Below are 15,810 nucleotides of genomic sequence, written 5' to 3'. Positions count from 1 at the left end.
GCAGCCCACAGAGAACTACAGTGCCATCCAATGAGCAGTGAGAGTGCAATTTACTGTATGATCTCTATCCGATATACATAATCCAAAGCAAAGGAGGATCAGGAGCAGAGCTCAATAGTAGAACAATTTAGTCAAAAAGTTCCCTTACATGACAGTGAAAAGAAAAAATAAATAAATAAATATGAACAACAGTTTGACATTAGAAATTGAGGAAGTGTGGGGACGTCCAAAACAGTTGTTCCTAATTTTTCAGTTCACTGTGTCAGGATAAGGAAATATTTTATATTAAAAAATGTTCTACTATTGTACAGCCTGCAGCTCCTTGCCTGGACTTATCTGAGATAGAGATAGATATTAAAGTTGGTATATAGAAGAAAGAAGAAGGGGGGGGGGGGAAGCTTTTTCATATTTTTTTTTAAACCGAGAATATACCTTGCACAGAGCTCCATCTGCATGCCAGAAACATTAAATATTCATAACCAATATTTAGATTTCCCAATTAAAAAGTTTGCCATTTTGTTTTCTCAAGCGTTGAACATGGCAGATTTAACACTACAGCCTTAAAAGTATAACTAAAGGCAAACTTTTTTGGGTTTTGGATGGAGTGGAGAAGGATTAGAAGGTTTGTCCGTTTTTATTGCCGTCTGTGCCCCCGTTAAGGAGATTCACCCTCTCAATTTGTACCGTTTATCATTATCATGGAAAGTAGAAGAACACCCCAAATTTTGGGTTGTCCCCAGAAAAGTAATGGAGGGAAAATCTTCCAATGGGGACACTTGTTCTGGTGCCCTGGGGGTCCCCAAGGAACTCCCTTAATTTTCAGGAATCTGCTCTCGCTTCCTGTCTGGCTATGGGACTGAAAGTGAAGGGAAATCTCTGCAATGCGACAGATAGCAAAAAAAAAACAAAAAAACAAACAAACACACACCCACCTACCCTCCCTTGCTCTACCCCCCAAACAATTATAATTGTTCTACTTTAAAGTATACTCAATGGCATATCCAGACCGGTTGAGAGTGGAGGATAAGGGAAAGGTGTTTGTTACTACAGCAGAACAAGCCAATGAATGGTTGCAAATTAATAAGCGGACACCCATAATGTTTAATAGGTTTCCTTTGAATCCTAAACGTTTTTTATTTATTCTTCTTTAGGACTGAACCCCCCCCCCCCCCCTTTTTTTTTGCACAGTAATATTTTAATTTGCATGGCCAATTTCGTGGTTATGTAATCCTCTTTTGTCACTCAGGGTGCTTTTTTTTTTGGGGGGGGGGGGGGGGGAATATGGGTATATAAATATAGGTGTGGCACTGTTTAGCTACTGTGTTTTCACGTTACGGATTTTTTCTTTTTGATTACTTTTGGATACTCAGATTGGTAAATGTTATATAGAGGTATTGTATACATTGGTATTTATATAAGGTATGGTATAGCAGCGCTATTTTTAGCGCTGTACCGCCTGAAAAACTCCTCAGTGTGAAAGGGGTCCAAGAGAAGTCAGATATTTACAATCATTGGACAGACCAAGGCAAAAATAGTATGTCTGCAGGAAACGCATATGACAAAGGATAATTTAAAATATTTTAAGAAACCATGGGTTATATCATATATACCACTCATATCACACATCATACTTAAAGGAACACTAAAGGTTCGTTTTTTATTAGATCAATTGATTGCTGTAAGCTAGAGCATTTAAATATCACTTACCTCGTTTTTTCCTTTTGACCTCAGTAATCCAGGTTTGAAAATGCCATTTCCTGCCTCTCCTCTTCTTGTTTTCCACCAGCATCTGAGCCGTTTTGCATGGTGGAAAGCAGAATGTGCTCACCCCCTCCCTATGACTACAGCCCTGCATGAATATGCTCTCTTATCCCTCACAGGCATGGAGGCTAAGCCTAATGGGAACTGTAGTTCCCATTAGGCCGTGATGTAGCAAGAATGAATGCGCACCGCAAACCAGGAAGTCAGTGAGAATAACGATTCAGGAGTGCTGGAGGTGAATAAAACAGCTCGATTTCAACAGGTATCAAACTAGTTATAATGCAAAACCTTACTTTTTACTTTATCAGCTACTGTCAGACTTTAATTTAGGAGGAAAATATTTTTGTCTTTACAACCCCTTTAAGTATAAATGTGATTCTGAGGGCAGATATGTATTTATTTATGGAGTACTATATTCGTTGCCATTTGTGTTGATGGGAATACATGTTTTGAAGGCGGCAGTGCTGTTTCTAGCTCAATATCCTAATGCCTATGTGATGTGCATGGGGAATTACAATATGCTATTGGATCCAACCTTAGACAGATATGGAGGGCGACCCCTAAACGGGCCAGTAGAGAGAATAAGCTAAAAAGACTTTTGGTTTAGGTAGGTTGGAATGACCTGTGGAGAATTAGGAATCCACAGACCAGGGCTTATTCGTGGTCAGCCCCAGGAGGAAGTGGTTTGTCTCGTATAGATATGGTTTGGGGGGGGGGGGAATGATAAAGTTCAACCATTGGCACAATCAGTTGGCTACCTACCTCGGGGGGGGGATCCGATCACTCCCACTATTGTTTAGATTAAATATTGGTCCCATGGGTAACCGGCCAATCTGGAAAACGCATCCATATTGGCTAGCACAAATTGGGCCTGATGACCGTATACCAGAACAACTAGATATCTTTGAGGCACATGGGACCTATGCAATGGACGCTAGTGTATGGGACGCATTTTAAGGCATATCTGCGGGGGGTCTTGAAGTCAACTATATCACGCGTTAAACGTGTTAGTAGGCAAGGAGAGGAGGAACTGGCTAAAAAGGAATCTACAAAAGTGGAGGATGAGTTTATATCAAACCCCGCGAATGAAAATCAGGCAAGGTGGGAAAATCTGCGTAGGCTATATAAAAAGGTCAAATAGAAATAAAAGCCAAAACGGAAACAATTTTTTTTTTTACGGCAGACATTTTTTGAACAGGGGAACCAAGCCAGTAGACTATTTTCACTTATAGCTAAACAGACATCGTCAGCTATATCCGAGATACAAAATGAACAGGGGATATTAGTTTGTACAATAGAAGAAATACTGAAATGCTTCCATGAATATTATGTTAAAATGTATGCCACCTCATTAACATGTGCAGAGGAGGATATAGTGGGCTACCTGGAGGAAGTAGAGTTCCCAAAACTACTAGAGAAAATGCAAAATTAATGGACGGGGAGATCACGGAAGGTAGGAGTAAGGGAAGCTATCGGCTCGTTGGCAACGAGTAAATCCCCAGACCCAGATGGTTTACCCCTGGAGGTGTATAGTCGATATTTAGACCTGATAGCTCCAATACCAACTAAGGTATACAGAGAGGCCTTTGCTAGAGGAGAACTCCCACATTTCATGTATGAAGCAACAGTAATTGTACTATTAAAAACGGATAAGGACCCAAGTGAATGTACCTCATATAGGCCAATAGCTTTGCTAAACTGCGATTATAAAATTCTGGCCAAGATATTGGCCAAAAGATTAAACACCGTAATAACATCTATAGTGTATGTCGACCAGACAGGTTTCATAATCGGCAAATCAACATCGATAAACATTCATAGAACACAATTGGTAGTACAGATGAAGGAGTATATTGCAGAGACAGGGGCTTTGGCATCTCTTGATACAGTCAAAGCCTTTGACTCCGTAGAGTGGAGACCCTTGCAGGCAACACTGGGGAAGTTTGGATTCGGGAACAGATTTAAGCAATGGGTAAGGATACTCTATATGCAGCCCCACGATCCAAGCTATTGATTAATGGGATACTGACCCTGTCAATTAACTTATTTAGGGGTATGAGGCAAGGGTGTCCGCTGTCTCCTCTATTTGCTATTACAATTGAGTCATTAGCCTTACGATTCCGGCAGTCTGAAGAATATAAGGGGATAGAAATGGGCGATAGTACATAACAGATTGGACTGTATGCAGACGATATCATATTGTATAGGCGAGATACACAGGATACCCTGAGGAATGCTATGAGTATAATAGATACGATTGGCAGGTACTCAGGACTTAAGATTAATTGGCAGAAGTCTTTTCTTATGCCAATGCATCGAGAAGGGGAAATGGAGGAGATGACGGACACCCCACTTAAGATAGTGGACTCCTTTAAATATTTTTGGATTCATATAACAAGACAACCCCGGGCGGCATTGGAGGCCAATGTTTATCCATTGATGGAGTATATTAAAGTCAAGTTGAGGATTTAGAGTAAACTTCCTTTGTCAGTGGTGGGAAGAATACATTTAATTAAAATGATCCTACTACCAAAGTATTTGTACATCTTCTCACACTCCCCAGTAGTAGTGCCTAAAAAGTTTAAAAAAAAAAAAAAAATGTAATTCACAATTTATAAAATTTATATGGGCAAAAAGGTAGATGTAAAGTAAAGCTGACAACATTACAGCGCCCAAAAGGCAAAGGCAGGGTTGGCGCTGCCAGATGTCTATTTGTATTACTTGACAGGACAAATTAAACATTTGCGTAATTGGTTCACACAGAAACAAAGCCCGGTAGAGTAGAGAAGTATTTGTTAAATATATTACAAGCCGAGAACCTTTTGGTAGCATTAAAGACAAAACGTACACATACACCAGGGGTTAAGATCCCTATGCTCTCATTGGTACGATCAGTATGGCGGGAGGTAATAAAATTAACGGGCTGCAGGGATACCATACGTACACATAAAAATGAAAATCCCTTTAGATACCTTAGCAGCGGACTCTTCCTCACTGTCTGACTCCTCCGAGCTCTCATCTGCTAGTGGAGTTGTTTTTGCTGGGCTCTGAGTTTTAGCCAACACAGATGCTTGCTTAGCTCCCCCAGAAGGAGTTTTTGGCTGAGATAAATGAACTGTGGCAGGTTTCTGACCAAGAGAAAAAACAGCAGAGGTAAATCAGGACAGCAATTAAAAAAAAAAAAAATTAAAAAAAAAGGGCAAGACTACTGCAATTGTTTAATAAGGTAACCTATAATCACAAAACATAAGTAAAATATATTTATTAGTCAGAGATGCAGATATATTTGACTTTACATATGGTCTGTTTGCATCTAGTGCTCCATATCCAACTATGTGCCAACATTGAGGATTTTGGCATGTAGATATATTGACAAAATTATTGGCTTAACTTATATCTCCAGATAAATGCTAAATGACGAGGTACATCCTCATCTCCTGCTTCAATCATTTCACAATTTCCTTTGTTTTTAAGTGAGAGAGACACTTGGTGCTTTGTATAAGCACTACATTTTGTTTATTTAAAATTAATTCTACATTCATCCTTGTCATTTAAATGACACCTTTTTGTTATCTGTGTTCCCCACCGAGCCTTTCCCCAATAGTGTCCTATGCGGTAGGCTCGGCTCTCCTTCCCCACTGGGGGATTTCGCTTTGATCCAGCGTTATGGGTGTTTGGCGATTGTTGGTCAAAATAAGCATTAGGGTAAGCATGAAAAACCTGGTCTCTGCAATATTTAATAAATATTCTGTTGCCTTGTATTTTTTTTGTGCATTTCTTCTTCTTTTTTGTATTTATGCAATACTAAATTATATATTTTTTTTATTTATGTAGTCATAACTGTAAGCCCTGATTGTTACTGTTTACCCCTGAGGAAGCTTTACAAGCGAAATATGTTGGGACACTACAATCCACTTCATCTCAGCTTGACTACAATATGTTAATTTGTGACCGCCAATTATTTTCACCTTTATGTTACACATGTAATCATTTTGTGGATCTATTTTAAAGTTGTCTATACACTAATAAAACGTCTTTAATATTTTTTGTACCTATGTGGTCCAAAAACGTTTTCTTTCTAATCTTAATATGAATAATTTATTGCACCGATAAGAAAATCCCACTCCTTTTCTCCTTCCTTTTTCATTAATTCTAATTTGGGATGTGGTGCCTAAACTTCAGAGTGTATCATCTTTGATTGGACCATCTTTACATAAGTAAAATATAGTCTGTGCAATCTCAAGAGGGGACATGAGGGAGCAAAAAAAACAAACAGGAACAAGAGGGACCTGTCCAACAGACCACAGAATCAGAAAAAGGAAAAATCTGCCCCGCAGATTCCTTCTAGAACAGGCAGCCCATAGAGGACTACAGTGCCATCCAATGAGCAGTGAGGGTGCAATTTACTGTATGATCTCTATCCGATTTACATAATCCAAAGCAAAAGGAGGATCAGGAGCAGAGCTCAATAGTAGAAAGTTTTAGTCAAAAAGTTCCCTTACATGACACAGTGAAAAGAAAAAATATGAACAACAGTTCAAAATATGAATTTTTCAGTTCACTGCGTCAGGATAAGGATATATTTTATATTAAAATGTTCTACTATTGTACAGCCTGCAGCTCCTTGCCTGGACTTATCCGAGATGGAGATAGATATTAAAGTTGGTATATAGAAGAAAAAATAAATAAATACGAGAATATACCTTGCACAGAGCTCCATCTGCAGGCTGCATGCCAGAAACATTAAATATTCATAAGCAATATTTAGATTTACCAATTCAAAAGTTGGCCATTTTGTTTTCTCAAGCGTTGAACATGGCATTTAACACTACAGCCTTAAAGTACAACTAAAAGGCAAACTTTTTTGAGGCTTTGGATGGAGTGGAGAGGGATAAGAACGTTTGTCAGTTTTTATTGCCGTCTGTGCCCCCGTTAAGGAGATTCATCCTCTCAATTTGTACCGTTTACTAGGGATGAGCCGAACATACCCGGGTTCGGTTCGCACCAGAACGTTCGAACAGACCGCGGGTTCACACGAACCCCATTTAGAACCCCATTGAAGTCTATGGGACTCGAACGTTCGAATTCAAAAACGCTCATTTTAAAGACCAATATTCAATTTAATATTGGAAAACGTCTTTCAGAACCCGGGTCTTGCCCCAGGGAACATGTATCAATGGATTTTTTTTTTTTTAACGTTTTTCCGGAGCAGCGATTTTAATGATGCTTAAAGTGAAAAAAAAAAAAAATGAAAAAGTCCTTCAAATATCACACCTGCTGTGTGTCTATAGTAGTGGCACGCGTTTAGAAATGTCCCTGCACAACATGAAATTATTATAAGAACAAAGTAATTTAATACTGCCATTATTTTTTTGTGAAAGCACAATTGTAGAAAAAAAGGGCACCCCTCAAACATACTGTAATTGGAGCGCAACAAAGAGCCACGTGCAAAGTATTGCATCAAAAAGTGTTATTAGGCGCCCCTGTTACACGGGCACAAAAAATGTGTCCGTAGGCACAACACAACACTGCAACCCCTCCCAATATCTTTAATTGGAGCGCAACAAGGAGCCACCTGCAAAGTATTGCATCAAAAATTGTCATTAACAAAATAGTCGCAGTGACATCAACTGCGTTCAGGTGTTAGTAAACTGCACACACACAGTAAGAGCGACTGCGTTCAGGTGCTATGTAACAAAACAGACGCAGTCACACCAACTGCGTTCAGGTGGTATTAAACAGCATCCGCGCAGTAAGAGCGACTGCGTTCAGGTACTATGTAACAGCACACACGCAGTGACACCAACTGCGTTTAGTTGCTATTAAACAGCACACGCGCAGTAAGAGCGACTGCGTTTCTGTGCAATTCAATAGCCCACTTGCATTAACAGCGACTGCGTTTCTGTGCAAATAAATTGCACACGTGCAGTAACAGGTAATGCGTGTGTGTGCAATTAACTAGCACACGTTTAATAACACGGAGTACTAGGTTTAAGCTAATCCCTAATGCAGGCAATACAACGCGTTAGAGCAGTGGTCATCAACCCTGTCCTGCAGGGCCCACTAACAGGCCAGGTTTTATGCATTACCTTGGGGAGATGCAGTCTAGAATACTGCAATCACTGAGGAGCAAACGATATCAGCTGTGATGTATTTCAGTTATCTTGCAAACCTGGCCTGTTAGTGGGCCCTGCAGGACAAGGTTGATGACCACTGCGTTAGAGCACTGCATGAAGAACAATCTCCTGCCTGACAGATACTAATAGCAGATCTAGCTGAGCTATACAGTTTATAAATATATTGACAACTCCTAGGGATGTGAATATATTCTCTACAAACTGTAGATTTAACTATACTGACTAGTCTTCCTGCTCTATCTGGTAGAAAAGACACTGTGTCTCTATCCATCTCTCTCTCTCTCTAACTGTCTCACTGCTCCTCGCTTTCACAAAGCCGGAACACACTACACGAGGCCGCCGTGCAGGCTGCCTTTTATAGTGTGGGGCGTGTACTAATCCCCCCGAGCCATAATTGGCCAAAGCCATCCTGGCTTTGGCCAATTATGGCTCTTCGTTTTTTGCGCGCTGTGATTGGCCAAGCATGCGGGACATACAGCATGCTTGGCCAATCATCAGCGCTCAACGCCGCAGTGAATTATGGGACGTTTTGCGTCACTCGAATTTGGCGCGAACGACCCGTTTTGTTCGAGTTTCGACGAACGATCGAACGACCGATGTTCGAGTCGAACATACGTTCGAATCGAACGCGAAGCTCATCCCTACCGTTTACCATTATCATGGAGAGTGAAAGTAAAAGAACATCCCAAATTTTGGGTTGTCCCCAGAAAAGTAATGGAGGGAAAAACTTCCAATAGAGACACTTGTTCTGGTGACCTGGGGGTCCCCAAGGAACTCCCTTAATTTTCAGGAATCGCTCCCTGTCTGGCTATGGGACAGAAAGTGAAGGAAAATCTCTGCAATGCAACAGACGGCAAAAAAAAAAAAAAAACCTTCCTTGCTCTATCACCAAAAAATTATAATTGTTCTACTTTAAAGTGGTTGTAAAGGCAGAATGCATCAAGATAAAAAAAATCTGTGTGCAGCAGCGCCCCTCCTAATACTTACCTGAGCCCCATCTCTATTCAGCGATGTGCATGTGGGTCTTGGCACTCCAGGACTCTCCCTCCTGATTGGCTGAGACACAGCAGCGGCGCCATTGGAGCCTGCTGCTGTCAAAGTTAGCCAATCAAGAGAGCCAATCAAGAGAGCGAGAGGCGGGGCCAAACCGCAGCTCCGCATCCAACGGGGAGACACACACAGCCCCATAGCAAGCTGCTTGCTGCGGGGGCACGCAACAGGAGGGAGGTAGCTAGGATCGCTGACAAGGAACCCAAGAGGGAGGATATGGGCTGCTCTGTGCAAAACCACGGCACATGGCATTTAAGTAGAAAATGTTTTTTTTTTTTTTGTCTTTGAAAATAAAACACACACACACACACACACACACACACACACACACACACACACACACACACACACACACACACACACACACACACACACACACACACACACACACACACACACACACCTTTCTATCACTTTAATGCACAGTAACTATATATTCGAGAAGAACAAAGTTCAAAACTTCTTTAAATACCTCAGCAACTGGCTCTTCATTGCTGTCTGAATCCTCAGAGCTTTCACTTGCTGGCTGTGGGGCTTTTGAAGGGGACTTCGACTTTGCCACCTCTGTCTTTTTAGCTTCCACCACAGGCGTTTTTGATTGTGATGCCTGAAGAACTGTGCCTGGTTTCTGATCAAGTTAAAATGGAACACAGATCAGTGCTTCTTCAACCAATCAGGTTTACATCAGATCCCTAGTTTGGGGGGGGGGGGGGGGTGAAAAGCCGGGAAGACTTTGTTTTCCAAGAGTTGGGGCTTTGTAGGAGATACAAGTTTACAAAAAAAAAAAAAAAACACCAACCTTTGCAAAATATAGGTGAAACAAAAATCGCTCAAAATCCACAAACATACAGTGGAAAGACAAGTGAAAAAATCCTTAAAAAACGCCCATTCTCTCAGGGCAGAAATTCAATGTGCAAATTCTGTGCAATAGCCTGTTCAAATTAGTTCATAAAAAACATCCAAAATACTGTATAAAGGGCATGGACAGGTGAGGGAAAAAAATAATTCATTCTAAAACTCCAACAGGAGTAAAACATTTTCTCACACAGCAATTCAATCGGAAGGTGTCACAATTTGTGACCAGATCGAGGGACCCGTGGGCGGATGCGTCAGACGTGGTGCTGGTGGCGCCTTGGGGTCACTATCGCCTAATATACGCCTTCCCTCCCCTGCAGCTACTTCCTCGCCTGCTGCGCGGGGTGGAATCCAAGATTCCGGATTGGCCGCGCCGTCCCTGGTACGCGGACCCGTTGCATCTGGTGTCAGACGTTCCCTGGAGTCTACCCCTGAGAGAAGATCTTCGGTTGCAAGGTCCTATCTTTCACCCCGCTTTACAGTCGCTGGCATTGACAGCGTGGCTGTTGAGAGCCAGGTGTTGAAGGACCGAGGCCTGTCGGGCTCGGTGATTTCTACCATGCTACGAGCACGGAAGTCCACTTCACGAAAGATTTACCATTGTACGTGGAAGGCCTACATCTCTATGTGTGAGGAGATGAAGTGGCACCCCCATACATACATGATGTCCCGGATTCTGCCGTTTTTACAGCGTGGAGTGGATCAGGCTCTCGCCTTGAGTACGGTTAAGAGTCAGATCTCGGCTCTAGCCGTTTACTTTCAGCGACCCTTGGCAGCGCACTCCTTGGTGCGTACGTTTGTGCAGGGGGTCCGGCATGTGGCCCCTGCTCCCAAAAAAACTGCAGTTATTAAAACTTTTTTTTGCATTGATACATGTCCCCTGGGGCAAAACCCGGGTCCCCAAACACTTTAGGACAAGAACTTTCATATTAACCTTTAAAAATTAACACTTTTGACTTCTCCCATAGACTTTTATAGGGTGTTCACGGCTTTTCGAATTTGCCGCGAACACACCAAATTGTTCGCTATTCGGCGAACACCCAATGTTCAAGTCGAACTTGTGTTCGACTCAAACATCGGGCTGATCCCTATCCATGACCCATCTTCAGTGTTCTGACTGGGGGAAAAAGGTTCTCATCCATGATATTACAATACATGGCTCCATCCATTGGCCAATCAATGAGTCAAAGTTGGTCTGCACCTTTAGCAGAGAAACAGCCCCCAAAGCATCATGTTTCCACCTTCGGGCTTGACTGCAAGGATGGTGTGCTTAGGGTCATGTGGTCAAACTTCCAAAATCTGCAGGGATCAAATAATCATTTTCCCTACTGTATGTACCCCCCTTGTATAAGTGTATACATCTGTGAAGGAATAGCAAGATGATGAAAAGCACCATCACAGTTCAGGTGTCTGTTCTAAGAAAACCAGGTTTTAAAAAACCTTTAACGGATCAAAAGAAGTAACAGGTGAGGCAACGGAGCCAAGACGAACAAGGTCAGTGTACCGCACTCTCTAAAGCCATTTCAGAGCGACAATGACAAGAATTTAACTACCCTCAATTCCTCAAAGTAGGCCAGGTACAGTGCTTTGAAAAATATTCATACCCCCTTAAAATTTTCCCAATTTTTTGTCATGTTACAACCAAAAACAAATGTATTTTACTGGAATTGTATGTAATCGACCAACAAAGTGGTACATAATTGTTAAGTGGAAGAAAAAAAAAGGAAGAAAAAAAAAAAAAAAGAGTCAAAATCATTTGTTTACATATAAATATCTGAAAAGTGTGGCGTGCATTTGTATTCAGCCTACTTTACTCCGATACCCCTAACTAAAATCTAGTGTAACCAATTGCCTTCAGAAGTCACCTAATTAGTAAATAGAGTCCACCTGTGTGCAATTTAATCTCAGTATAAAATACAGCTGTTCTGTGAAGCTCTCAGGCGTGTTTGAAAACCTTAGGCCCCTTTCACCCTTGGGCGGAGGCAGCGTCAGCGGTAAAGCGCCGCCACTTTTAGCGGTGCTTTACCATCAATTTCGCTGCACTATTCGGCCAAGTGGTTTAAACCACTGCAAAACGCCTCTGCAGAGGCGCTTTGCCGGCAGGATAGTCGCGGTGCCCCATTGATTTCAATGGGCAGGAGCGGTATACACACTGCTCCAAAGATGCTGCTAGCAGGACTTTAACCATCCTGCTAGCGCACCGCTCCAGTATGAAAGCCCTCGGGGCTTTCATACTGGAGAGACAGCAGCGGCTCTTTCAGGTCAGTTTGCAGGCGCAATTTTTAGCGTTATAATGCCTGCGACCCAGTGTGAAAGGGGTCCAAGTGAACAAACCGCATCATAAAGGCAAATGTACACACCAGACCAGTCAGGGATAAAGTGGTGGAGAAGTTTAAAGCAGGGTTGGATTATAAAAAAAAATATCCCAAGCTTTGAACATTTAACGGAGCACTGTTGAATTCATCATCTGAAAATGGAAAGAGTATGGCACAACTGCAAACCTACCTAGCCATGGCCGTCCCCACCTCAACTGACAGGTCAGGCAAGGAGAGGAATAACCAGAGAAGCAGCCAAGAGGCCCATGGTAACTCTGGAGGAGTTGCAGAGATCCACAGCTCAGGTGGGAGAATCTTTCCACAGGACAATTAGTCGTGGTGGAACAGACCTACAGCGACCCCACTTCCAAGTGCATGTGTCTTTCGTAAATAACCCCCAATGTCCCGATTCAGGTGAAGCGAAGAACCCTTAGGCAAGAAAAAAAAAAAAAAAAAAAAAAAAAAAAAAAAAAGAAGAAGAAGAATCGAGGCCTCAAAACCACCTAAGCTTGGTGAGGAATCAGGAAAGCGCAGCCAACTCGAAGACCTTGTGAGCTGCCACTATAGACAACTTGCCCCAGAGAGAAGTAGTAAGGAAATCTTTCAGAGAGATACAAATGAAGACGGTAAATCAGACAGACAAATCCTAGAGGAAGTCGCTTGGAGATTAGGGGGGGGGGGGGGGTTCGTTCACAAAAGTAGGAGTAATTCAAGTGAAACCCTAAAAATAAGCTTTGATGTGCAACAGGTCTCTGAAAAAGTATTACCTAGGCCGATATTTGTTCTAGACTGTACTTAAAGAAAAGTGTAGAAAAGCTAGTATCTGCTCCATGACATACTGTCTAGGATGCAACTTAGGTATTTGACACCAAGTGAAATAAGCAGTACGCACAATATACCTTCCTGAAGGTTAACGTTTTAGCCCTGAGAAACGAAGAAATCAGAGAGTAAAACTCCTGCCTCATAATGTGGGTCTCAGCAGCCACACTTAAAACCAGCGACCATAACGCAGAATGGAATATCAGACTATGAGACAGCAGGTCTGGTCGATGTGAAAGAGCCCACAGCGAAGCTGCCAAGAGTTTTACGATATTTGCCTACTGGATTCTTCTCGGGCAGATTGGTGCAATGAGGATCACAGAACATGCTCCACCTGTACCAGGTAGACAGCATACATCGCCTTCAAATCCTAGCAGAAAATTGTAAGTGGTTGTAACCCCACTTAGCATTAAGAAAGAGAAAATGACCAAGTGCCCAGTGCATCCATTTTATTAAATGCCGTTCCATACTATATTTCATACCCGGGCTGAGAATCCCCTGCCGACGTCAGTCGGGGAGAGGGGCGGCCGGTGGTGCGGCTTGATTGATGATTGATTGATTTACATCCACATGGGGGGGTGCTTTCAGATTTCGATAAACACCCTGGCCCGCAGACCCCCACAAACCCTGGGGAGTGTCGCCCCCCTCCTAACCTGCCTGGCTGCATGCTCGGATAAGGGTCTTGCATGGATTTTTTTTTTGGGGGGGGGGGGCCCCACATAGTTCTGTCCTTTAAAAAAAACTGCGGCCTGCTTTCCGGCTCACTCCTTAGCAACCATTTGTCAAAAAAAAACAGCATTGGAGTCTCCCACCTCCAAAGCTATTTTTGACAAATACTGCCAGCAAATGACTGCTGGTCTGTGTGCGAATTGAACTCGAGAGCTTTTTAAACGATATTTAAATCAGGCTTTTTTTGGGGGGTAAATACTGCTTAATTGTTTTTTTTTTATGAATTGGGCCCAATTTACTGCATGCGATAATTTATGAAAATGCATCACGTGACCATGTTATCGCATGCGGTAAATGCAAATTGACCATAGTCCTGAGATGTAGGATTTTTAGCTTCCTCAGCTGCCACCCAGAGCTAGTATAAACAGAGACAACTTATATGAACCAAGCAAACAAGTCAAACTCATTTTTTTCGGGAGTTTTTAAATGCAATATAGGATCTATTTATGACAGTATTCAAAGATCATTGTACGTTCTTCAAAGAAAACACAAGTGGGGCTGTTGACTTTTAAATAAAATTGAAAGCTGGCATGGCCCTATCTTACAAAGGCATGAAGAGAGGGAAAGAGGGAAGGAGTCACACCTTTGACTCATTAATCTTGTATGTAAAAATTGGAGCTATTGAGGGGGAGAGAGATTTACACATACAATCTCTATACATTGCATTTGAATACCTTAACAGATGGCTCCTCACTACTGTCTGTAGACTCTTCCTCTGAGCTCTCATCCGCTGGTTGTGATGATTTTAATGGGGTCTTAGCAGCAACCACTGGGGTCTGTTTGATGCCCACGGAAAAAGTTTTTAGCTGAGGCGTTGATATAACAGTGGCAGGAGTCTGTAAAACAATAGCTGTAGTGAATTACTTAGCTGTTCTGGAAATACAGCATGTAACGTGCATATATTAAAGATTATTGTATATTTTCAAAAGTTTAATTCTGTATGTCCTCAAACGAATTGTAGATTTGGACACCTGTGAAAAATGACACAAGTTTACGAGGAAAAAAGATCTCCAAAATACAGAAAGGTTTCTTCACAGAAAGAGCTGAAAATGTGGAATAGAGTCTCTCTCTCACACACACACTTTGTGGGGCACAAAAAGGACACCAGTCATCCATTAAGGAGCACAGGGATTTACTGTCATACTGTCGGGATGTCCAAAAGCAGTCCAACTGAGAAGATGGGCAACACAAAATTGTTAGGCCACTTTCAGACGGACGGATAGAATGGAGGATGCCGATTAACAGGACCCACAAAAGTAGTCTCACTTTGTTGAAGGTCATCTGAGCATCACAGTGGGGAAAAAGAACTAGGCTGAACACAGGAGCCAATGCTCTGACAAGTAGCAGGCATGCAATATACTGAGGGTCTGTAGTGCCTGATAAGGGCATTTTCCACTGAGTTGCTAAAATTGCCATTTCAGTTTTCAAGATACATAAATAATAAAAATAAAGATTGCTATTTTAAAAAGGATGCCTGCTACTTTCCTTCATCCACTTTTTTTATATGACCAAGCTATGCACACAAAATGAGGGGGGTGGGGGGCACTACCGAGAGATAATGTAAGGTTAACCTGGTTAAAGTGTTTCAAAACACTTGTTCATATTTAAGCAATCACTTAGAGGTTTCCTCTGGCCCCTTTAACACACCTTAGTAGTTGGCTCCTCGTCACTGTCTGATGACTCTTCCTCCGAAGTCTCTTCTGATGGCAGCTCAGTTTTAATTGGCATTCCAACCTTGACAGCAGCCAATGGGGTCAATTGAGAAGCCGTGGCAGTGATTGCAGAGGGAATTTTCTGCTGAAATGACAGAAAGACCATTTTTATTCCCCCCTCGATATAAAAGGCTTAAAAACACTATAAACAGTGAGCCCAAATTTGAGAATGTGTCAATAACGCCCGATTTACTATCGGTTTTCCAATTCCAGCAGCCAGTGCAAACAAGATCACTGCACGTCTAAGGATAATTAATTAGGTACCATGTCTTAGGAACATTCCTAGCCAATTTCCTGGTATGAAGCTCAAACCCCCCCAAATTTCAAAAAAGTTGGAACACTGTAAAATCTACATGAAAACAGAATGCAATGAATTACAAATCTCATAAACCCATATTTTATTCACAATAGAAAACAGATCAAATATTTCAA

General features: G+C 42.0%; 1 protein-coding gene across 7 annotated transcripts in view; it reads right to left on the bottom strand.

Annotated features, from left to right (window-relative positions):
• The window catches only part of LOC120932553 (nucleolar protein dao-5-like), a 79,562-nt gene extending 64,118 nt beyond the window's left edge, over positions 1 to 15,444 (bottom strand). For 6 of the 7 annotated variants that reach the window (XM_040345023.1, XM_040345027.1, XM_040345030.1 and 3 more), the window contains exons 1-4: positions 15,314 to 15,444; positions 14,341 to 14,502; positions 4,734 to 4,889; positions 4,292 to 4,333 (exon numbers count right to left, since the gene is read on the bottom strand). In XM_040345023.1, the coding sequence (XP_040200957.1) occupies positions 4,292 to 4,333; positions 4,734 to 4,889; positions 14,341 to 14,502; positions 15,314 to 15,394 (441 nt within the window). In that variant the 5' untranslated portion in view covers positions 15,395 to 15,444. The remainder of the gene's footprint in view (positions 1 to 4,291; positions 4,334 to 4,733; positions 4,890 to 14,340; positions 14,503 to 15,313) is intronic. The other variant, XM_040345024.1, reaches the window with a different exon arrangement.
• Positions 15,445 to 15,810: the final 366 nt, after the last annotated feature.

The sequence above is a fragment of the Rana temporaria genome, chromosome 3 (genome assembly GCF_905171775.1).
Source record: "Rana temporaria chromosome 3, aRanTem1.1, whole genome shotgun sequence".
NCBI classification, from domain to species: Eukaryota; Metazoa; Chordata; class Amphibia; order Anura; family Ranidae; genus Rana; species Rana temporaria.
Note: the sequence above shows the minus strand (reverse complement) of the source record. Positions and strands in the feature narration are given on the sequence as shown.